This window comes from Ceraceosorus guamensis (genome assembly GCF_003144195.1).
Source record: "Ceraceosorus guamensis strain MCA 4658 unplaced genomic scaffold IE81scaffold_43, whole genome shotgun sequence".
NCBI classification, from domain to species: domain Eukaryota; kingdom Fungi; phylum Basidiomycota; class Exobasidiomycetes; order Ceraceosorales; family Ceraceosoraceae; genus Ceraceosorus; species Ceraceosorus guamensis.
The window spans coordinates 114419-136686 of NW_020290038.1; the positions used below are offsets into that span (position 1 = coordinate 114419).

The 22268-nt window shown below is 56.3% G+C and overlaps 8 protein-coding genes across 8 annotated transcripts; 3 read left to right on the top strand and 5 right to left on the bottom strand.

Moving 5' to 3' along the window:
- Positions 1–1178: 1178 nt before the first annotated feature.
- IE81DRAFT_348360 (hypothetical protein) lies at positions 1179–3807 on the top strand (the record flags this gene model as incomplete). The annotated part of the gene is made up of 4 exons (XM_025516249.1): positions 1179–2260; positions 2364–2880; positions 2986–3480; positions 3607–3807. The coding sequence occupies 4 exons, from the start codon at positions 1179–1181 to the stop codon at positions 3805–3807; spliced, it is 2295 nt and encodes a 764-aa protein (XP_025368583.1).
- Positions 3808–5079: 1272 nt separating this feature from the next.
- Positions 5080–7318, bottom strand: IE81DRAFT_330931 (hypothetical protein; the record flags this gene model as incomplete). The annotated part of the gene is made up of 3 exons (XM_025515216.1): positions 5080–5247; positions 5295–6689; positions 6821–7318. 3 exons carry the CDS (start codon positions 7316–7318, stop codon positions 5080–5082), a joined length of 2061 nt encoding a protein of 686 aa, XP_025368584.1.
- Positions 7319–8118: 800 nt separating this feature from the next.
- IE81DRAFT_367487 (hypothetical protein) lies at positions 8119–9864 on the top strand. The gene is made up of 2 exons (XM_025517086.1): positions 8119–8413; positions 8550–9864. The coding sequence occupies exons 1-2, from the start codon at positions 8260–8262 to the stop codon at positions 9554–9556; spliced, it is 1161 nt and encodes a 386-aa protein (XP_025368585.1). The 5' UTR covers positions 8119–8259; the 3' UTR covers positions 9557–9864.
- On the bottom strand, positions 9706–11755 carry IE81DRAFT_176202 (hypothetical protein). The gene is made up of 3 exons (XM_025510671.1): positions 11726–11755; positions 11325–11529; positions 9706–11238 (listed from the first exon to the last, which is right to left on the bottom strand). The coding sequence occupies exons 2-3, from the start codon at positions 11457–11459 to the stop codon at positions 9865–9867; spliced, it is 1509 nt and encodes a 502-aa protein (XP_025368586.1). The 5' UTR covers positions 11460–11529; positions 11726–11755; the 3' UTR covers positions 9706–9864.
- Positions 11756–14198: 2443 nt separating this feature from the next.
- IE81DRAFT_277364 (Maf1 regulator) lies at positions 14199–15179 on the bottom strand (the record flags this gene model as incomplete). Its single annotated transcript, XM_025511476.1, has 2 exons — positions 14199–14293; positions 14399–15179. Coding segments are annotated over 2 exons (876 nt in total), but the record flags the coding sequence as incomplete, so codon positions are not given.
- Positions 15180–15283: 104 nt separating this feature from the next.
- Positions 15284–15860, bottom strand: IE81DRAFT_176270 (hypothetical protein). Its single transcript, XM_025510672.1, has one exon. It carries the CDS (start codon positions 15708–15710, stop codon positions 15387–15389), a length of 324 nt encoding a protein of 107 aa, XP_025368588.1. The 5' UTR covers positions 15711–15860; the 3' UTR covers positions 15284–15386.
- A 1063-nt stretch (positions 15861–16923) lies between these two features.
- On the top strand, positions 16924–18686 carry IE81DRAFT_324568 (defender against death DAD protein). The gene is made up of 3 exons (XM_025514266.1): positions 16924–17562; positions 17987–18085; positions 18307–18686. Exons 1-3 carry the CDS (start codon positions 17270–17272, stop codon positions 18371–18373), a joined length of 459 nt encoding a protein of 152 aa, XP_025368589.1. The 5' UTR covers positions 16924–17269; the 3' UTR covers positions 18374–18686.
- On the bottom strand, positions 18564–22044 carry IE81DRAFT_324570 (hypothetical protein). The gene is made up of 18 exons (XM_025514267.1): positions 21778–22044; positions 21246–21651; positions 21006–21097; positions 20807–20908; positions 20683–20712; positions 20587–20597; positions 20468–20480; positions 20344–20395; positions 20204–20270; positions 20053–20125; positions 19868–19974; positions 19743–19765; positions 19611–19661; positions 19428–19523; positions 19261–19337; positions 19134–19168; positions 19028–19058; positions 18564–18885 (listed from the first exon to the last, which is right to left on the bottom strand). Exons 2-18 carry the CDS (start codon positions 21627–21629, stop codon positions 18693–18695), a joined length of 1437 nt encoding a protein of 478 aa, XP_025368590.1. The 5' UTR covers positions 21630–21651; positions 21778–22044; the 3' UTR covers positions 18564–18692.
- Between the last annotated feature and the right edge of the window lie 224 nt (positions 22045–22268).

The window sequence follows — 22268 nt, forward strand, 5'->3', positions numbered from 1 at the left end:
GCACAGCTGGCTCCATGTGGGACGTTAATCAGTCGGATTGCGCCCTCATCGATTGCTTTGTCCCTGCAGCTGAGGTCGAGCGCTCGATCTTTGTTCAGCATCGGCGGAAGTATGTGATAGCAATCCCCTTGCGCCTTTTTGCCAGCAGCGCAGCCACCTTCCCCGCTTCCCACGCATTCGAAATCGTAATAGCATCAGGTGACATGACAGACTTCACGACTGCCATCACAAACTCTGAATCGTGGCAATGAAAGCCTTGCAGCATACACCTTTCGCCAGCCAAGCACGAAGCTTGTCCTATGATTTGCACGCGACGCTGCACGAGCAACATCGTGAGTGCCACGATTCGCTGACACGGATGACTCGCCCTTTGCTCTTCCTACGACTCGTGACATGATCGCGACTTGCGCGACGCTTGATTGACATCACTCGCGCGTGACTAAGCTTGACTCTGGCTCGATGTCTTGAGTACAGACTCGGGCCTCTCTGACTTTTGCGGCTCACTCACTGGATGACAGCATTACTCTTGAAAAATCAAGAGCGCGTCCCACATGCGATCTACAGTTTCAGTCAATCACGAGTCACGAGTGTGCGTAGAGGGAGCGCGTCATGAGGACATCGCGGTCGCGAGTCGTGAGTCGTGAGTGGGAAGTCACATCGCGGCGAACGCGTCTCGCGCGTTAGGTCGGCTGGTCCGCAGAACGAGCGCGCACGTGATACCAAAGACCGCGTCGCGAACGCCTTTTGGCGTGACTGTGCAGCAAGCAAGGAAGCAAGCGGCACGCACCTCTTGGCATGGGATTTGCGATGGGGCCAATTCGTGATTCCTACACATCCTCGGCCTCACCCAAGAACCACAAACCCCTGCGGGGCTCCATCTACCACTCATCCAGCTTTCGTCCATATCGCTCACGATAGCCTTGTTGCTAGCCACTGCATCATCATCGTCATCACACTGCCAGGCAGACAAGGGCCAACTCCCTGCGAGCTCGCTTGCACAGTGCACCCACAACACTTGGCGGCAACAAAGGCCGGTAGACAAGCGGCGGCCATAGCGCGCACCATATTCGATCATCCACATCATCGACAAGGCTTTTAAGGAGCGAGCGATAGTACAGCCCGACGACGCGCCTTGTCGACGCAAGCGCAATCGCTGATATCTGCACCCTTTTGGCAAGATGGATCGTCCACGTCGTTCAGCTCGAGCACCTCAGCAGGGCAACAGGCTCATCTCAGCCTCTTCGACCAGCAGTCCAGCTCCGACCGCACCTTCGACTGCTGCCTCTCCTTCTCGTCCCTCTCCACGGGTAGGAGCACGGGGCTTAACAGATGCTCCAACCAGTCGATCGCCCGACGAATTTCGACGCGCCAGAAGGGTAGCGGGAAGATCAGGCTCCGGATCAGCCAATGACTCGAACTCAGTTTCCCCTTCTGCTTCCCTCTCTCCTGAAATGTCCAGACTCCCCCCCGGTCTAGCTACCGACTACTCCAACGCACACGATCCCGCCAATATCTCCCAGTATGAACAGCAACGCGCAGACCCGCAGCAATCGCAGTCGCAGTCGCAATTGCACGCGCCAGCGCCGGCTCAGACCTACGCGACAAGTGCGAAAGCAGCTTCTGTTGTTCGAGGACTTGACAGCAATCCCTACATCTCCCGAGCCTCGCAACTCCTCTCCAAGGGACAAAGATCCATCCTTCCTCCCAACGGGGTCGCAGCATACGCACCGCTCCCTCGCGCAAGCACCACTTACAATTCTGTGCAAGTCGGCGGCAACGTCTCTGTGGTCCGAGGTCAAGCTCTTGGTGGGACTTTTCCTGCTAGGATGGCGATTGGGACGAGCGGACTGATGAGGCCTTTGTCTGCGGCCGAGATGGAAGGTGCGGCGGGTGATGAGAGAGTAGGCGGTGGCGGCGGCGGCGGAGGAGGAGGCGGCGGAGGTGCGGGTGGTGCTGGTATGTCCTCTTACGGATATGGCTCCGGAGTGACGGGAGCCAGATCCAGCGGAAGAGCTTCTACGCGCGCCAGACCGACTTACTACGATGCTCCATCCAGCGATTTTGATGATGAGGATAGCGATGAGGAGACCCAGCATCAATCAAGAGGAACGAGAGCGAGGGGAAAGAATAAAGAGGTGGAGCAGCAGCAAGTGGAGGAGGATGAGGAGGAAGAAGAACAGGAAGGCGAATGGCTAGGTGTACCCCCTCCCGCTAGCAAGCTGTGGGCTACGCCTGCGCGCAAGCGAATGTTGCCCTACTTGTGAGTCCTTCAAAGTAGCAAGACGTCGTTTGCATGGATCAGTGCATTCGATCAACCTCGCTCCCTAATGTTCTCGCCTCATCCTCGCCCGCCCCTCCCACAGCCACGAGACGGATGTGGCGCGCCTAACTCGAGAGAGGGAACAGCTCATCCCGATCACTTTGGAAGCTCAAACCTCGACTCATCGCATCAACGATGTGATCCTGTGGAACCTCAAGGAGAGGCTTCTCAGACCCGAAATCTTCGTGGCTGGGTTCCTGCACGATCTCGGTCTGGATCCGGTGCCTGGAACACCTAATGAGTTTGAAAATAGTGAGCTGGGTCGAGCGCTGGTCGAGAGCATCAAGAGGCAATTGGGGCAAGCTGAAGTCACACATGGAGGAGCGGTGTGGGATGAAGATGCGGACGAGAAGTGGGACGATGGATTGGAGGATGTGTTTCAAGCAGGTGGCGCCCATTTGGAAGAGCACCGCACGCCGCAAGTTGGAGTTGAAGTTGTCGATGAAGATGAGGATGAAGATGAGCTGGGTGAGGTTGCTCGCAAGCGAAGAAAAAAGGCTGCGCTCGCCGATCTACCCGAGAGCGAGTTACAAGAGGATGATATGAGGGTGATTGTGGAGGTGAGTTGGTCTTCCGCGCAAGACATGCCTTCTGCTTCGCCTCTTCGTCCCCATAAGCTGACTCGGTCCCTTTGCAACACCCCGAACTCGTGTCCTTTGACACAGTACGAAGTGCCGATCCTGTCTTCGTACCTTCAGGACAGGCTAGAGTGGGACCTTCGTTCATCACTCACGCCCGAAGTCTTTGCTTCTCGCTTGGCCAAAGATCTTGGTCTGACGGGAGAAGCTCTTCCGCTCATCAGCGCTAGTATCAGGGAACAGCTGTTGAATCATCGACGCGCAGCGTTGGATCTGGACCTGCCGGGAAGCGGCAAGAGGTGGGCATTTGCACAGAAGCTGTTGGGCATCGCCAAGGGAATGGAGTCGGGAAGCGCAGAGGCGAAAGAGGAGCTCGCTCGGATCATCAGGGAGAACGCCGAGCCTGAAGAGCATGAGAGCAGGGGGATTGCCGATGGCGCGACTCGTGGGCAAGGCGAGGATACGCCTGATGAGCGACGCCCTGCCGCTTCTCGCGACCGCAATCCCAATGCTCTCTCTAGTCAGACGACGGCTAGTAGTACGCCACTACGACTGGACAGCGCTCAAATGGACGGTACTTCCGTGAGTAGCCTTGCACCTACAGGGGGGCGCCCACTCACGAATCACATTACCCTCGGACGTGCGTGCGGGAGGCAGCACGCTGATCATCCCCTTTCCCCTCCCACGCCTCCTCATGCACTGCTCAAGACTCCCGCCGAGCTGGCGCTTCCCAGGGCGTCGGATCTGCGCGAACAAGCAGAAAGACAGCTTTCGGATGTGACGGTTAGGGGACCTAGGAGGTTGGAAGGCGTATGGAGAGATTGGGGCCAGAATTTTGGTCCGATCTTGGAGAAGCTGGACAGTGAGGAACGAAGGCTTAGGGAGCTGGAGAGGGGAAGCGGCAGGTGAGTGCGCCGAGTTGGTTGATCCATCTACTTTTCCGCAAGCAAAAATCTTTGCAAGCCCTCTTCAGGAGGGGGCCAGCGGAAAGTCGTGCGCAAGCATGTTGCCGAACGAGCTGACATTTCGCATTGCCCCTTTCTTGATCCATTCTCGCGCTATGCATGTTCGTTCAACAGACGATCAAGACGCATCGCTGCTACCAATACGAACCAATCGATGCGCAGGCAATTGCGACGATGAGAAAGGGGACGTGGCGAAAATTGGCCTCGGATTGCGCGGGCCTGCCGTTCTTGTGTATCTCACGTGCGCACTGCTGCTTCGTTTTCCCGAATGCAAAATGCACGCTATTACACTCTCAAAGGCCTTCAAGTGTGAATGCTCTGACAAAACTTTGCGATGCATCGGGACTTGCGATGCGGGCAGTACTCGTGCAGGGAGACGCTAGCGCAGGGAGAGGGGGGCAACAGCGGCTACGCCCACCATCACCAGCCTTCGAGATCCAAAGCCTCGAGCGCCCTATCGCTACCCGAGTCTTCCTCCTCTTCTTCCTCTTCCGAATACCTTTCCTCCTCCTCTTCTTCTCCTTCCTCTTCCTCTTCCTCTTCTCCTCCCTCCTCCTCATCCTCCTCCTCCTCCTCTTCCTCCTGTTGCGCCCCTTCGATGTCGTCCAATTCGGCTCGTTGACCCTGTGCCAAAACCGCTTCGAGCGGCTCTGCCTCCCGTTCGTCTTGCCGTTGCGCCTCCGTACCAGCCTCCTCATGCGGCCTCTCATCCTTCCACCCTTCGCCCCCCTCGCTCTCCGACGACGGCAGCGGCGGCGCGCGGGACTGCAGAGCGCCATCGCCCTCCTCCTCTTCTTCTAGCGCAAATCCGCAACTTTCCTTGCCCTTCCGAACCAACATCCGATCCGTCGACCCTTGCCCACCCGCGTCAATCGTCGCATCTCCTCCCATCCCAAGCGCAGCATCCGACTCTCCTCCGGCCAAGGCCAAGGCCGACGGATCATCCTCGCCTCCTCCTCCAATCTCCTCCAAACTTGACGATCGATTCCTTGGCCTCCTGCTCCTTTTGCTCGAATCCACCTCGCGCGCTGCCACGCATGCGTCGTCGTGCGCGGGATCCGAAGACAGCGCAGCGTGCTTGCCGAGCGGCGAGCGCACGCATACCAAACGAGCCGTCGACTCGTTCGTGCTAGCGGACCCGGTGTGTTGACCATACACCGGACCGAACACGTCCTGGCTGATATATTCCTGCGATTTCAGAGGGGCAGCTTCTGCGCTACCAGTCTGCGAGACTGTGCTTGTCGGTGGAGGAAGGGGACGAATGGTGGCATTCGAGTCGGTCGATGTCATCGACACCGACGAGGATGCGCACGAATTTGCAGCTGGGTGATTTGCAGCCGAGCCAGACAAGCCCAACCCTACAAGACCCAACGTTGCGTTCTCCCTTTGCGAATCAGCATTTGCAGATAGAGAAGCATCTGGCGAGCTGACCCCAGCAGGCGAGCGCGTCTCCATCTTTGAGTCTGCCAGATCACCCTCCACGGCCGCTCGAGCGTCGTCTCCCAGCTTAGAGGCGCTACGGCCTGGCGACGTAGCTCTAGAGGGGCCGATCGATGTATTGGCAGATCTCAACAAGTCCGCAGCGGCGCTGATCGAAGGTGAAGATGACGCTTTGCCTTGGAACGATGCGTCCGCGGATCGCGCGTTGCCGCTGCCGCTGCCGTTGGCATGTCTGACCGGCGTTTGAGGCCTCGAAGGACCAGGAGTTGTGGGTGCAGAGAATGCCAAGGTGCGGTTCTGATCTGACAGTGGTGGCAGCATCGTCCTCTCCCGACTTCGAACGACCGCGCTGGAGCCCGAAGGGCGTGGCGACGATGTTCGAGCTGGTGTGGCCGGTCTGCTACTCAAAGCGCCCGGCTGAGGGTGCACAGGCTGCTCGGCCTTCTGAGCATGCTTTGAGCTCGATGGTGGAGCAGGAAGGGTGGGATCCACCTCGAAGCTCAGCCTGAGGGTTGGGTGTAGGACAGGTAGGGACCCGACCCCAATGTGCGCTGTGCCGCTACTACTAGATGAGACACTCTCCGTGTCCGGTGTGTGAGCAGCCGCTCCGTGCGCGCTAGGCAGCGCCGCTTTTACCAGCCGAGGCGAAGAGCGGGCAGATACACTAGTCGATGCTGTCAGATTCGAAGCGAAAGGGTATTGCGCCTGATCTGGCGCGCCTTCGATCAAAGTTGAGCTGCGCTTCGACTGCCTGCCGCTGAGATTTCCTACAGATGGAGCATTCTTGCTCGCAGTGGACGAGCCATCGGACGACTTGGCATCTTTTTCTCGGCCCACAGCTTGGCTGTCGCGCTTTGAGACCTCTGCAAATGCGGCAAACGGCAGCACGTCATAAGGATCAGCAAGTCGAGAGAGGGGATGAGGGGCAGGCCAGACCCAGTCTGGAATGTGTCTGCGGGGAGCGAGCTGCAATTGGCCATTTTGCAGCTTTGACGTGGAAGCGGCAGATGCGCCATCAGCCGCTGACGGCCGTGCAAGGTCATCCGCGAAAAGCGCGTGCCTCGCTTCCGACTTGGACTGAGGATCTCGAGTTTGCAAAGGGCCTGCAGATTGGTGCCACTTTTTGACGAAAGCCATTGCGACGCTGCTATCGTCATCCTCCAGCTCTGTTCCTTTGGCTGACTGACCAGCCTGCGAGGCGGTATTGCTCAAATTGGGCTTGAAGACGTTGCCCGTGCCGAAACAGAGGTTGAAGCGCATCTCGAGTTGGATGGAGGCGTGCGACCATGCTTGCACCTTTCTCAGAAGCGCCACGAGGAGCGATGACACTTGGAGGGCATCGAGGTCGTGGACGTAGCAGGGCAGGTTGCGCTTGTCTAGGATGAACTGCAAGTAGACGGCAAGCGCCTAGCGGCGGCATCAGACGCGCTGGCCCGACTACAGCTCTACAATTTCCCCTAAGACTGCGAATCCTCCTCATTATCCGTCCAGGGCGGTGCAAGTCATCAATCACTCACAGCAATGGCCCTATCGGCGCTTTCTCTATCCAGCGCCACTTCTTCCTCCTTTCCCTTTTCGCACTCTATCCACTCCAACCGACACCCGCGCCTCTGCGCCCACTCCTCTATGCGATCGTCCGATGCTTTGAATGGGCCACTCTTGGACAAAGGTTTGGGAGTGAGAGAGAGGATGGAGCGTAAGCGGAGTCGGCTCAAGAAGGGCAGGTTGCGAGCTTTTGGATGTGATCCTCTGTATAGCGTTTGGGCAAGACAGGACGTGGCGTCCTTTGGCGCATCTTGAATTTTTGGAGATGTTGCTTGCACGTCGTCCTTGCAGGCTGCGGCCGCAGCATGCTGCGAATGGTTGCTATGAGGTGCCGGTGCGGCGCTGTTCGAAGGGTAGGGCGAGAAGGCGACTACGCTGAATCTCAAGGGCGGCACGAGAGGTCTGCTTCGAGGCTTTATGCTTGCGTGCACAGATGCCTCTTTCCTGTCATTCTCGTCGTAAGCCGTCATGACGTAGGAGGTAGCCAGGCGGGTGCGCAAGGCTGCTGCTGCGGTGGAAAAGTAGGACGCCTGTCGATGCGCATACACGCCGACCAGAGGCACTCCTCTTCGATCACTCGATTGCCTGGGCGTGATTCGGTCTGCAGGGTGATTTGGCAGCGTGACCGATGATGATCCCTGCACACACACACACACACACACATACGCTCACGACCCCGCTCAGCTCAGTTCGGAGCTTTCATCCTATCGCCTCGTACTAATTCCCTGTCTCGTTCTGCGTGACCTGCCCAGTGAGAGAGTGTGAGTTGCCTGGATGCTATTCAGATCGGCTGTTGGCTCGGTGATGCTTGCAAGCTTCGTCTGCATGAAGCTGAAGAATTTGCGGGCAGGATGCGCGAAATGTCGAAGCAGCCTTCGCACGACCGATGCGTGGTGAAGTGATGGGATGGAGTGTTAGTGATGACACTTTTGACTCTGCATGTGGATCAGGGAATGGTGGTGCATCACGAGTCACGAATGTAGGCGGGGCGAAAGTCGTTGCCAGTCACAGTCACTCGTGACTCGTGACTGATTGAGTCGCCAGTCGCGAAATCACGAATGGTGTGCACAGACCCCGAATCTTTTGAGTCGTCAGTTGAGTCTTGAGTTTGAGTCTTGAGTCGCTTGCACCGAGTGAGTAGTTCACGTGATCTGATCGCCCTCCGCCCTCCGCCTCCACACGCATCCATCCGCTCAGGCAAGCGGCTGGCGCACAGAGATGGGCGCTGCGCGCGCTGGACCCACTCCACGGACTCGCGACGGGTGACTGACAACGCACATTCTCGATTCTCTCTCTCCGCTCGACTCTGCCATCAACGGCCATCGAGACCATCGCAGCTCTGCACCTTTTGTTCTCCACCTCCCTCTTTCTCGCCTCCTCCACCCAGCCAGCGCCTCGACCTTCGTCGACCATGTCGCGGCAATCAGATCACTCTTCCAGCGCTAGCACTCCTGCTATGCCGACCTCAACCCAGGATGACCGTAGAGCTCTGATGGAGCCGAGCAAGGCCTTGCAAGGATTAGGACAAGCCTCGCCCGCCGAGCCTCGATTGACCGATCAAGAGCGTGAGTTTACAATGTTCCAGATGCGCATACATGCAGAGAGGTGGATCTGATTCAATCGCACCTCTTTTGCGCCGGTCGGGCCATTTTCCGCATTCCGTTGGAAAACCCGTCCGCATACAATTCAATCCTCCCTCAGGAGAAGTGCTAGCGAGCGTAACTCGAAAGATTCGTAGATGGCGCAACATTGGAGTGTTGGGCGGAGGAGTCTTTGCAGGTATCCTAGTAACGCGTCGAAAATTCTCCCCTATAGCTCGATTGTTCGGTATAGGCGCAGGAATGGGCATCGGAGGAGTAGCCGTTGCTCCTTTTGCGGCGATCGGGAGTAGAGATGAGATCAATTCCTTGATGAGCCAGGACCATTTCAGAGAGACGTTGAAGGAGGCTATGAAGAGGGGAGAAGATCCTTTCAAGCTGCTCAACAGGTCCAACGATCCTGCGCAGGCTGCAGGGGAGGGCATGGATGCATCGTCGGAAGCGCAGTTTGGGTACGGTGCGACGAGCGGCGCCCCTCAAGGCGACAATGCGTTCGCTCCACAAGCTCGTTCTTCGCGCTCAGCCACACCTTCAAGCAATGACCAGCCTCGCACGACTGCTGCCTCCTTGCCTCCCACTTTCAACACACCCTCTGCATTCGGATCAAACGATCGCGCTTCATCCGCATCAGACCACACGCTCTCTTCCTCCTCCTCCTCCTCTTCCATTCCAACATCGTTCGATTCTTCGCTCTCCGAGCCGCAATCTGGGCTCAGCGGTCCACCGCAGCAGCAGCAGCAGCAGCAGCATCAAAGTCGATGGGCAGAGCTGCGAAACGAAAAGACATCTCCCGAATCCAGTTGGGAGAAGATTCGACAAGAGAGTGGACGGAGGGACATGCCGCGTGAGGTCAGAGGAAGCACATCTTCAGGCTCCCAGCCCGCTCAAGAACCCGACCCGTTCGCGGCACACGGTGCTGCGAGGGACAATCACCCGCGAGCAGGTATGACCAAGCTGGACGGACGAGGGGATGCGGGCGCGCCTGGCTCTGTCATTGCTGCGGGTGAGGACGAAGGGGCTAGGCAGAGGGAAAGGTGTAGGAGAGAATTCGAAATGGGTATGGAGAGGGAAAGAAGAGGAGTGCAAGGCTCGACCATCAATTACAATTGAGATGTCGGGAGCGAGTTGGGGAAATCAAGAGTTTGATTTTACCTACTTGGATCTTCTGCACGGCAGCGAAATCGCATCATCCACTGCGTACCGTGACGAGATCGCACCTTTGACTGAATGCTGCAGATGTTGCTGTCAGGTTGGCACATTTTGTCGTGGGTCTTGTAAAGTCAAAGCGGCAGCCGACCATGCTGCTGCTCATGGCATTGCTGTAAAGTGCTCGGCAAGATTTACAACAGGAGCGTACGAAACACGAATGCGAAAGGTGGAGTGGAACGCATGTCCTTGCGGGGGGTTACATGCACAGCTCAGTTGGCGCTGCCTCCCTGACTGTAGCCAGGGATGGTGGCTCTGTAGATGAAGAACTGAGTATCTTGACTTCCCTTTTGCAAAGCATACGTGTCGTTGTAAGAGCCAACAACGTATTTGCCCGTCGAGTCCTGAGCCGCCTGTTTACCGTTCAGCGTGATAAAGTCATTGTCGGAGACGACGAACACGTAAACATCATCCTTGTTCTGCCCATCTCCCGCACTGGCGATTGCCAAACTTTCCAACTTGCCAGAAAGCAGGTTGCGGTCGAACACGCCAGACGCTCCGTTGTTGAGACCAAACTTGGCCAGCTCGGCGCTGGAAGCGAGGTCGATGAAGGGTTGGTACGTGGCAGGAACGATGGTGTTGTTGAGCCGACCAGCTGGAGAGACTGGCAGGTTGGCCTGGTCAAATGGCGTATTGGCGATATTGGTCGCGTTCTTGGTAGAGATGAGATCCGCATGCTTGTACGACACGCCCGCATCCTCGTTTCCAAATCCATTGCCATCGCGGGCAAGGACGAGAAAGGTGGAATCGTCGACAATGTGCACCTCGCTCGATGCTCTGGTGTTGCCAGATTTGCTTTGCGGCAAAGGCACCACGTGCTCCTTGATAAGTTTGGCATTGAAAATGTTCGAGACGTCATAGCCGAGCAGACGAGTGTACCTGTTTGTGCTCTTGCTTCCCTTGTTGCTATCCTGAATCGTTGCCGATTGCAGCAGAGCCCACAGAGTGTTGGTGTTGCGGTCCAGCGTCAGACCTTCGAAACCCTGATTTGGTGCTCGGCCAGTGGTCGGGTTGCTCAGACTCGTAAAGTTCAGCTTGCCCGTAGCGTCGTAGGGAAGAATGGCGGGTGGGGGGACGATGGTGCTGAGCAGGACACCAGTGGTACGATCGATGATGTAGATCCCTGGCTGGTACTCGTCCGAGACGAACAGTTGAAGACCGTTGGAAGAGATGGCGAGCCCTTCGGTGTCGAAGCTGATGTGGTTGTTGGGCAGAGCGATGGGCAGAGTGGGAGCGCGAGGGTTGGATTGCCGCGTGCCGTTGGGATCCAAGCCTGTGGTGAAGTTGAGCGCATAATCCGGTCCTGCGCGATAAAGCTGAGAGTTGACGTATCTGAGGGAAATGTTCTCATTCGTTCCATTTTGCGCAGAGAGCGTGCCGATGTAGCGGTGGTTGCGAGCTCGGTAGTCGGATGTTTCTGCTCCGCCAGAGTTGTGCCCTCTGTCCGGCTGAAGCAGAATGCTAAATGTACCGCCTGTGGCCGAGGGTCTGAAGTACTCCAACGCGATGGCAGAACCCACACCTCCGATCGTCTCTCCAAAGCTGTCCAGGGCATCCGTCGGAATGCGTGCAAAGCCTACCAGACCCTGTTCGCAGCAAGCGTATGCACGGCGATCAGCCAACTGCTCGAATTCTCGTTGCTCTCCATCGAGCGCTTGGAAGGAACGCTCACCTTGTCTTGGAATGTCCTTCCATCGAATGTGAAAGGTGCACCAGCTCGCTTGTGCAACTGGCTCACAGGGCTGGCGTTTGCTGCAACGGCAGCCGAAGCGGCTGCCAGAGCGACGAAGGAGGGAGTGAGTTGCATCTTGGCACAAGTGAGTGAGGATGAGCGATGGTCCCTGCTACACTTGAGGATCTTGGTTGCTTCGAGGGGCCTACACGTTGCGGAAGAAAAGTTGCCATTTGGCTGTTTATATACGGACAGGCTGGCAAAGTAGGAATGTGGAGTAAACGTACACCGTTTGGCGCGGTCGGCGGGCGGCCATTCGTTTGGACTGCACTCAGGCTCGAGTGGCCACGCATGCCCTGCACTCACGACTCACGACTCACGACTCACGACTCACGACTCACGACTCACGACTCACGACTCACGACTGCTTGATGCTCGTCTGCAAAGAGAAGCTTGCTTCGAAATTTGGCTGTAGGAACAGCGGACAACTGTGACTTTGAGACGTTTCAAAACCTTTCGATCGGGCTTTGCTTCCATTCGACGCTAACTTTAGCGAAGATGCGCACGTTGCAGAGGCTTTCTCGAGCACGCACGCACGCACGCACGCACGCACGCATGCTGCTTGCTGCGTGCGTGCATCCTTTGCCATGCACTCACGACTCACGACTGTGTGTACCGCTACCGCTACCGCTACCGCTGCCGCTACCGGTAGCTCTGGAAGCTCATTCAGGCACCAACGAACAGCATAGCACGTCCATGGGTCCGCCACCGCGACTTTTGCTTTTTGTCCCTTCGGCCTTCACGTTTCAATCAGCATGACTCATTGCTTCCGAGTCGCGAAGAAAGTGGATGATCGTGCATTGCCAATGCAAGAGCTAGACTCACACTCTGCATGGACTCTGATTGCATGTGAATTTAAGCCTCATCATCAGTCTTGTCGGTAGAAGTCTGACTTTGTATCGAAGCTACAGATGCATGGCGCAACGAGCTTGTTCGCGGCAACACGTGTTGGTGGCTTACGTGACCCCAATTAAGAGCCGGTCGGCGGGACCTGCAGCATCCATCCGCTTAATTGCTGATATGCTAGCTGCTTCCATTCAAGATTAAATTTGCGATTGCTGATGTTTGCTACCTGACGCACTCAAACTCGATCGCACTCGTGAGTCACTTGATTGGGTGCTGCCATTCGTGGCTTGATTCAATTGCCGATACATCAGTCAGAGTCAGTCAAAAAGTGAATGGCGAATGCTGATGTGCACTCAGCAGAGCAAATACAAGGCTTTACCGGTCATCACAATATCAAATTCGAGGCCGCGTTGCATCTTTCCCCAAGCAACAATCGTGAATCAAGAATCACGAATCACGAATCACGAATCTGCACGCGTCGATCGCGACTCGCGACGCTCATGCAGGCACGCACGCCATATAGCGGCGGTAGAGGCGCCCGGCGGGAGAGCCTAGGGCGCGCGGGGATGGCAATTAAAGAGCACGTTCCCTCGCTAGCTTTGATCGCGATCGACAATTTCTCATCGTTGCTTGAAGCTTTGAAAGGTTTTCAAACCATGTACCGGTAAACGCAGCAACAGCAGCAGCAGCAGCTCGAAAGTGAGTCCAAAAGTCACGAGTGGAAAGACCGGCCGGCGATGATTTGATGGATGCAGCAGGATCACCGCGCGCCGTGCACCCTACCTTTTCCTCACTCTTGCGCACGACCTTCTTCTTCTTCTTCTTGCGCACAAAAGTTCATCGAGAAGATTTCACAAAAAAACTTCCCCACCCACATCTGCAAGATAAGTGTGACGAGCGAATCTCCCTCCGATCGCCCATCATCCACATGCGGCACAAATCGCAGCGGGGTCATCACACGAAAGTCGACTCGACCTGCGGACAAATGAGCGTGCGGTACAAGTAAGAGAGGGCATGCTGGATTGAACAATGTCAAGTCAGATTCGTCAGACGCGTCGAGCAAGGTAGATACATGGGCCCCCTTCGGAGAAACAAGAACAAAAGGACAAGATACAAGGTACGTTGCGATTTCTCGAATTCGAGAAAATCGGTCGCAGGATGTTGTACAATCGAGAAATCGAGGGGTGGGGCAAAGGCGTCTGGGTCGGATCGATGTACAAAAGTGATCTCCAATGTTCTCGTCAAGAAAAGCGGTCAACGGGGTCTCGCATTGGTTTGGGGCAGAGGGGAGAAGGGCCCCGCACGAACGAACGAATCTCATTCGAGGCGGCGGGGCGTGATTGCGAAAGGAGCGGCAGCCTGCGCGCACCCTCGATCGTGCTGATGCTCTGGCCTCGTCTTTCAAGACTTGAGCCGCTTCGCCTCCGGCGTAGTCCGAGTGGCCGAAGCCGGAGCGCTCGCGCTCATCATAGCTCCGTCCAATCCCTGCATGGCGCCTCTAGCAAGTGCGCTGCCCAGTCTAGTTTTGCTCCTCGTAGCATTGGACAGGAGGCTGCTAGACAATTCAGCAGAACCAGTAGAGCGAGCTTCTGCGTTCGCATTCGCGTCTGCGTTCGTCGTCGTCGTCGTCGTCGTCGAGGAGACGGACGGCGGATAAGCTTGGTCAGCTTCGGACGAAGCTTGAGGACTGGCATGAGGAAAGGGAGACATGGCACTAGGCGCAGGAGATCCGCTAGGCGCTCTCCTCTTTCTACCTGCGTTCGCTTTTCCGACAGCTCGCTTGGCCGGACTTTGCAGAGGCGTAGCAATAGCCGGCGAAGAAGGCAATCGCAAAACCTCTGGCTCTTTGCGAGGCGCGTGGTGTTGATGCGAAGCGATGGAAGAAGTTGTCATCGTCTTGGAAGGTCCCAAAGAATATGTAGGGGCAGAGTAGGAAGGGAAAGAAGGACGCAGTCGCGGCGTTGCGCGTCGACGAGCCCAAACTTCCACAAAGAGGATACGCTTCAGCTTGCGATTGTAAAAAAAGACGTACGTGGACCAAAGCAATCCGCCCCCGCTCGTGTCTTCCAGATCCATTTCACGTCGTTTTGGAAGGGCAAGACGACTGGAAAAGGCTTCGAATGGAGAAGAACTCTCGGGCGTCTTGGGATCCGCATCTGAAGCGCTACTAAAGCTCGTAGAGTGCGCTGCTGCCTGACCCAGCGCTCCGCCGTCCATGTCTTCGTCGAACATGGGCGCATCATCAGCCAAGCTTTGCGCCCCGCTATCGAACAGGGAGTAATTGTCTTCCGCCCACGTGTCGTCTTCTCCGTCCATGTATCCCTCGTCGGGATCAGGATAGGCGTGTGGGTCCGAATCCATATCGGGAGAGTACGTAAAGACTTCGCACTCCGACACGCACAATATGTCTTCTAAGATCGCACCAAGCGCAGCATCCCCTTGAACACGATGGCTGCCGAGATGCGTGGGAGGCGAGCCGTACGAACCAGAGGGGCTCAGCGCAGCTGCACCCTCTTCGTAGGAGGTGCTAGGAAGCAGAGAGAAACTTCCTGCACTGCCTGACCGCAAAGACACCAAAGTGGAGCTCAAGCTGTTGATGACGTAATCTACGCTCCTTTCGCGCTTAAAGTCGGCAGGGTTAGCCTGGGCGAAATCGTGATCTGGGAAAGCGCCATTGAGTGTGGCGATGAGCAGCCAGAGGGTTTTGCGAGCGGCAGGTTGATCCAATTTGCCAAAGGGCGACGCCAAGTGCTCCTCCAAAACACTTGGCGGCGATGTGGACGATGCCGCATGGCCATACGTCGATTCAAGAGCTTTCAGGAGCTTCTTGTCTCGATTGACAGGTTTGCACGAGTAGGCCTCCAGACGCGTAAAGACGCGACACTCGGCCGAATCAAATGTGAGTTGTCGAGATAGCTGCTCGAGCTCGGGATAGTCGAGAAACTTCATGGTTTGGGCAGTCTGCAAGGCGCGTGAACATCAACGCGAGTGTCTGAGCGACTTGATCGAACTTCTCGCGCAATCCATTGGGATCATTTGTCCTAGCATCTACTCACACACGCCAAATGCGGCCAAAGACGCTTCCGAAATAAATTCTTGCAAGGCAAGAGAAGGTCTGGTATGAACGAGGTGGCAGAAGGAGCTCGAGAAGCTGTGCTAGCTCGTGGATGTATGCGTTGAGATTAGTGCGAAGTATTGGTACCGCAAGGCGGCGGGAAGAACGGAGTCGGATGATTGACGGTGTGCGGCGCAGAGCAGGTCGGCGGACACATTGAAAAAGATCTGAGACGCACAGCGACGCAACGAGGATCCGCTAAGCCTTGATCCAGCTAGCGTCGAGAGAGCGTGTGTAAGGAGGCAGGCGCGCTCGATCGAGTCGACCTGAATGGCGCGGGTGAAATGACGGGAAGCAGCGCCTGCGATAGGAGAAAGGAGGAGCAAAAGTCCTGTCAGCGCCACCTGATACTGACCGCAGCACATTGTACAGCTCGACCTCGAGGATGGACCTGAACGCGCACAACGCCCCCCTCGTCCCAAGACGCGCGACGCGTGCAGGCGAGTGGTGCAGCGCAGGGGAAGGATGAGTCCTGCTCACCACGCAAAGCACTCACTTCTCTCAAAGATTGGCTTAAAGATGACAACAGTCTCGGTGAAGCTTCAAATCGGGTCTTTTTGCTTTACGCTGTGAGGGTGCGCGTGCGGGGAAGGCCGAGATTGGCGGGATATCGTGATGCGTGGGGTGATGGTGTGACGGATGATGAGATTGATTCAGTGATTGTGATGAAAGCGCGAAAGAGGTGTGACGTTAAGGCGGGAGAGGGGCGAGGTGCCGTGTCGCTTGTATACCTGCCTCTGCGTACGTGCCTGAAGGTGCCGCTGCGTTGCATTGGCGCGCCACGGGCCACATCAGCCATATGTACAGGGCCGCGCGCGATGCATGCCGCCGACGCGATGTGGGCCGTCGCCCGCGCGTCCCTTCTATGCGCGTCAAATGAGGGTCCTCGGCCACTCCATTTCGCCCGATGACGTGTGCATGAGCGACGAGCGCTTCATCAGCATCAGCAGCAGCGATGGACACACAAGAATCGAGATCAAATCGTGAGTGTGAGCGTGTGATGTAGCGAGAGCGAGCATTTCGTCAGGTCGGGTCAGCTGTGATCCATTTTGTCGTCGTTGTGCTGAGTTCGTGAGCTTGCGTTTGAGCGTTGACTTGATCGAAGTGGTGGGATCAAATATATGTGACCGACATTAAAGGCGTCGAGAACATTCTGTTGCTCAGGTTCAAAGGTTTCGGTGACGGCCGGTCTTGCGAGCTCGCAGTCGTGAGTAGAAGGAGCGATGCTTGACTCTGGAGCCTCGCGATACAAGAGCGTGCAGTCACAGTGTGAAATTGTGAATGTCATGTCGAGTGTAACGTATAGCGGACGTCAAGGGTTGGTGGAGGGAGGTGTTGTGATTTGGAGATGGCCTCATAGCGATCGAGGTTCAAGCAGCCAGAAGAAAAGGCGGCTTCTTGCGCAGCCAAGCCTCGCCAAAGAAAAAAGAAGACGTGACGTGTGGAGTTGTGCGTCTAGCTCGAGAAGAATCCGACAGGTCCACGGTGAGTCACTGAGTACGGCAGGGCGCACGGTCCGCGTCGAGCACACACCAGTCGTGAGTCGTGAGTGCACCCCTCGACGCACCTCGACATTCCGACTGCTGCGCTCAAGCAGACCACTCGCACTTCCACGACGGCCATGATCGCAGGTCTCCTCTAACATCGCTCATTCCTGCCACATCACATAGCGCACAAGTCACAAGGGTCGGTTGATCAAGACATTGCTCTCGCTCAGGTGATCAGCGAGCAAAGCGCGTTGGGAACACCCACTCACGTTTCTAGCAAAGCGCCAAAGAGCCCGGGCTGATTGGTCGCACCCTCACCCACAACGAGCAACTTCAACCAGCAAGAAGCAAGCGTCTGCAATTTGGCTATAGACCGTACTGCGAGCGACAATCACGTGAATTGCCAGATCTTTCTCGTCGATAGCGTACCGCCAAAGATGCCAGCCAAACGCGCCGCCTCTAACTCAGCAGCGACCTCCGCGTCAGCCATTCCCCCGCGGGCTTCTTCCGCTACCGCTACCACCACCACCACCACCACCAGTACATCCCCAGCAAGCTCTTCCAGCACAGCTTCGCCGCTACAGACTCTCGGCAGGTCTTACGTGGATGCTACACCTACCAGGTTGAAGCTGATCGATGCGTTCATGACCTTCTTGGTCATTAGCGGCATCATCCAGTTCGTCTATTGTTTCCTCGTTTCCGATTTCCCTTTTAATAGTTTTGTGGCCGGGTAAGTCTAATTTGAGGTTTGCAAAGGCCGGGAGCACAGAGAGGGGCAGTATATGCGTGCATACCTGTATAGCAATCAAGAATCTCGGGTTTTCAGAGGAAGAGGAACAGGGGCGTGAATGCTTTGGCAGAAGAGTGTGCGTGGCTTGTCACCACATGCGACACCTCGGATGGAAGCGGAAGCTGGCCGTGCGATCATGTGACTCGGCATTCTCTCTGGCTTATCGAGATAGCAAATCGAACCTCCGCACGTATGCGCATATCCTGGCCTCGCTTCCCAATCCTGGGCCAGTGCCAACGGCGAAGCCACAGCAAAGCTTGTCGTCGCCTTTGTGCCTGGCATCGAGCTGACATCCAAGCCGCGCCTCTCCTCTTCGCCATCTGCGCACGTCACGATCGCCTGGACGCGCCCACGTTTCTACCAGCTTCGCGAGCACCGTCGGTCAATTCGTGCTTCTAGCAGCGCTACGTATCCAAGCCAACGAATCCAATGCTTCCGACTTTCCCAAATCTTCTCCCGAAAGGTGAGTGCAAAGGAGAGGGGGCGCTGGTGTGCTTCGGACTGCGACATTGCGCGACTGTGTTCGCGCGCACCAGGTCTCTCTGCATTCGCTCGCTCTTCCATCATCCTTGCTGATCCTGACGTTGATCACCACGGCACAACCCCCCCCCCCCCCCCCCCCCCCCCCCCCCCCCCCCCCTCCCTTTTTCTCTTTCCCCGCTCTTCGTCGCGCCATACTACCAGGGCATTCGGCGACTTTCTCTTCTCCAGCATCGTTTTGCACTTCTTCGTCGTCAACTTTCTGGGCTGAATATTCCCAAAAAAAGGGGGGCGCAGATTCATGCGCATCGCTGTCTGATCAAATGAACACTACGTCACACTGTTCTAGACGTCCCACAACTCGTCCATGTGCGTGCTTGCAAACAAGTGTGCGGCGTTGCGGGCCCAGCCGCTGGCCAAGTCAGACGAGAAGGGTGCGCGCCCCCCAGACGATCTTGAGCCATTCAAATTGAGATTAACGGTGATTGGACAGCTCGACAGCTCGACTTGGGCACACTCTTGCTCGCGGTGCCTGCTACGCTGCACATCATTTTTCAGCCAAACGATGATTCTTTCGCATGGGCTCCTGCTTAAACATTCTTTCTGATTTCTGCTGACTGCAGGTCATCCAGCTTGACCTCCCTACTGGATCTCCTGCTCGCATTCGCGTTCGTGTTGGTATTGGTGTGTGCGGTGCTCCTAGACTCCTCCGAGTCCAACGCCAACGCATACTCTTGAGCCTGCTGCACTTCCAAACGCAACTTTTCCAGCTCCTTTTCGAAGCTGCGTGCGGTGGGCGTACAAGAGGCGGCAGAAATGGTGTGATGAAGGGCAGCAGGGCAAGAGACGGGCGCAAGAGCATGGCGCACGTTAGAAACTCCCTCGAACGCCTGCCCGAATATGCTCGAGCTCAGAGCGAACGTACCGACGAAAGGTCACTTCGACCAAGTAAGACGCTTTGGGTCGGCAAAGTGATAAGAATATGAGCTAGACTGCTCGAGCTACCCCAGCTCTACAAGCCCGGCACTCACCGCCGTTCCAAAGGCTCAGGACGAGCAAAGTGAGCCTTTCGGTGCCACACGAACGTCGAGTCGCAAAACAACGTGAGCCATCACATTATGCTGCGGACAAGTTCCTCGGGTATGGTTCAGCACCCACAGGAAAATGCTGGACCATCTCGCGCTCTTGTAGAAGATGAGCGGTGCGGGCAAGGTGCACACGATCGTGTAGACGCACTGCGCGCGAGAAGGGCAGGGTGCAGGTCCGCCGCTGTGGTGTGAGAGAGGCCAGTATCGCTCTCGACGCGCAAGTAGTCTGGGACTCACCTGCAGGAGCATGAATGCGGTCTCTCTTTGGCCTTCGCTCGCTTTGCCCAGCAAATTGGCAATGGCACCTTTGCCCGTGGCCAGAGTGCTATAAGACTAGTGTCGAGGCACAAGAAATTCTCGCGCGTCAGAACTCGTGCTCATTCTCGCGAGCTGAGCTTCGCGCATTGCTTCCTTTCTCACATTGATGCGCTCGCCCGACCGCACCTTCTCTTTCTTGCCGATGATGATGAACTATGGGACCAGGGATGAGGAGGTTTGCGTGTTGAGAAACATTTGATGTCCAGACAAGGCAGACTGCATTGATCAGCTCACCTCGTAGTACAAGAATTGCCAGACTTTTTCCAGTTCGAAAAGCGTAAAGTCAGACATGAGACTTATGCATCGCATCGACAGGAACGCATCGACAGCGCCTAGGAGCAGCCATTTTCGCTTCTCACCCAGGTAGCAAAGTAGGTTGGCAAAGAACACGGGGACAAAGTCCAAATTGTCCAAGCCAACTAAAGCCGGATACATCCGTTCCGCGATCCCTTTGGGAATGTGATGCCTGGAATGGGGTGATAGGTGCGTTTCCGTCAGCGATCAAGCGCTGTAGCAGCGGGAAGGAAAATCGATCGCAGCTCGCCTGATGGTCATGAAGACCAAAGGGGGATAAATATGAATGAATAAGCTGCACATCTTCTCCAGACTGTGAAAGACTGCGAGGGCGAAGGGGACATGAACACCGCTCTTCTGAGCACGGTTACAGATCGAAAAGAGCGATTGACTTCCCTCACCCGCGCTATTCCTCCATGTCGCTATGCTAAAGGCGAGTGGGCCGTGCGCTGCACAATAGCAGACGGTCTGGCGGCATGGCGTGTCGAGGATCAGGTTCCGAGCAGCACGCATTTTCCTACCACTTTTGTGCCGCACTTACCCATAGCCACCTCGAGTGCGGAAAGATCCACAGGAATGCAAGATTGAGTAGACTGCCCAGGAAGCAGACCTAAACGGTGAGTACGAACGTTCCCAGACGACTCTACCGGCAAATTGTGGCTCACTTGGCATAGTAGCCTTTCGCGCAGATCCGCGTCGCAGAGGGGTGCAACGTTTGAGCCGTGTGCGGAAGCTTTGGCGAGCGGTGCTGCAGCGGACAAGCGCAACGAAAAGGTCCGCTCACAAAAGTCAAAGCTGCAAGGGAGGACAAGGGAACGCGGTCGATGTCGAAGTCAGCTGATCGGCGGGACACTGTGGTCTTGAGGAAACGCGGACTCACAGAAAGTAGTGCCACTTTCTCTTGGTGTAACTTTGAGAAAGAATTTTGGGCGTGTAAGTGTCTCCGAGCCGTGTGTACAGACGCAGCCAAGCACGAGCAAATGGCCATACGACGCGCGACTCACGTGTACACTCGTAGAGGCAAAAAGTAGAGGAGTTGGGCAGAGTAGAATAGAGGGATCCATTCGGGCGCTTGTGCCCAGATCAGCGACGTGGCCACCAGGTTCCTGGGACGTAATGCAGCTCGAAGATTCAGGAACTCTCGCTAAGGCACTTGACGCAGGATATGCTGCGCGCCACGAGCTTGACATTGAGAAAACTCACATGACTCCGATAACGAAACATACCTTGTCCCGCAAGCGAACCGTCTTTGCGTCTTTCCATCTCGTCTGCAACGTGTCCACGCGTGTAGCCACCTGCCAGTGCAACAGTGGTCTCGAATGAGCCTGCAGGAAAGACTCGTGTATGCGCAGCTCGATACAGGCCCGCAGTGCAGACCATACCACACCAGTAGTGCTCGTCGGCACGCGAGCACCCCAGCATGCGCACATTCCTGGCACGCACCTTTCCTCTGAGTTTCTTCAGCTCCTGCCTCATGCCCAGCTCCTCCTTCTTGTCGCGAGATCGTCTGACAAGCTCATCATACTTGCTTCTCCTCCTAATGTCATCGCCGTATTTGCGCAATCTCCTATCGAACAGGTCCAATCTAGGAGCCAAGTAGGTCTGCAAGAGGTCGGAGAGCGGTAGACCGGCAGTGGGTAGACCGGAGGTGATGTCGATGCCATCTATCTCGAGCGAGTTGCGACGGGATGTGGAAGAGGCAGAGGTGCTTGATTGGGTGCGAGAGAGAATTGGCCGATAGTCGCCCGAATAGGAGTCATTGTGCGGCTGGGACGGCTGATCGGACCCGACCGGTACAGGGATGCCCTTATTGGACGCGTGCGACATGATGAGTGCCTCTCTCGCGGACCTTGGTGCAAGATCATGGATGGCGAGAGGAAGACCAGAGTCAGAGTCATTGAGCGCGCTCATGAAGAAGCTTGCGCCAAAAGCGAGCGAAGCGCTCGGACGCGTACACAGACAGAGTAGGACTCACCCGAGTGCGTGTGATGATCTTTCCCAACGCTTCGAGGTGTGCTGATAGCGCGCAGCTGCGCGCTTCACTCCTTTGCCGGAGCTCGAGATCGCTTGGAGTAGTTCAGCCTCTTGCCTTGCGCTTCGGCTGCCTTTAGAAATCTCACACGCTTTGACGATTTCGTTCAAGGAGGAAGCATGGAAGTCAAAAGAGTCCAAAGACTGTCCACGCGTGTACCTACGAGCTATGGCGTACGGGACGTCGGCAGGCGTGAGCTAGGGTCACATGTGTTGGTCGCAACTCTCGACTCGTACCTCGCAATTCGTGATTACAACTATATTGAATATTGAAATTGAACCCATCGCGACCCACGCCGCCACGCATGTCTATACAACGCGTTCAGCAGATTCGTGATTTGGGCTCCGCGCGCGCACGCGCGCGTTTGCTGAGATCCGTCACCCCGCGGAGGTCCATGCATCCCACCGTGCAGCAGCATGCATGATGCTGTATGC

Coding starts and splice junctions, on each gene's coding strand:
- IE81DRAFT_367487 (XM_025517086.1), top strand. CDS start 8,260: ATGTCGCGGCAATCAGATCACTCTTCCAGCGCTAGCACTCCTGCTATG. Junction 8,414..8,549: donor TCGATTGACCGATCAAGAGC/GTGAGTTTACAA, acceptor ATCCTCCCTCAG/GAGAAGTGCTAGCGAGCGTA.
- IE81DRAFT_176202 (XM_025510671.1), bottom strand. CDS start 11,459: ATGCAACTCACTCCCTCCTTCGTCGCTCTGGCAGCCGCTTCGGCTGCC. Junction 11,239..11,324: donor GAAGGACATTCCAAGACAAG/GTGAGCGTTCCT, acceptor TGCTGCGAACAG/GGTCTGGTAGGCTTTGCACG.
- IE81DRAFT_324570 (XM_025514267.1), bottom strand. CDS start 21,629: ATGTCGCACGCGTCCAATAAGGGCATCCCTGTACCGGTCGGGTCCGAT. Junction 19,975..20,052: donor TTGGTCTTCATGACCATCAG/GCGAGCTGCGAT, acceptor ACCCCATTCCAG/GCATCACATTCCCAAAGGGA. Junction 19,524..19,610: donor GGTCGGGCGAGCGCATCAAT/GTGAGAAAGGAA, acceptor CCTCGACACTAG/TCTTATAGCACTCTGGCCAC.
- IE81DRAFT_324568 (XM_025514266.1), top strand. CDS start 17,270: ATGCCAGCCAAACGCGCCGCCTCTAACTCAGCAGCGACCTCCGCGTCA. Junction 17,563..17,986: donor TTTAATAGTTTTGTGGCCGG/GTAAGTCTAATT, acceptor CGTTTCTACCAG/CTTCGCGAGCACCGTCGGTC. Junction 18,086..18,306: donor CCCAAATCTTCTCCCGAAAG/GTGAGTGCAAAG, acceptor CCATACTACCAG/GGCATTCGGCGACTTTCTCT.
- IE81DRAFT_176270 (XM_025510672.1), bottom strand. CDS start 15,710: ATGTGCTGCGGTCAGTATCAGGTGGCGCTGACAGGACTTTTGCTCCTC.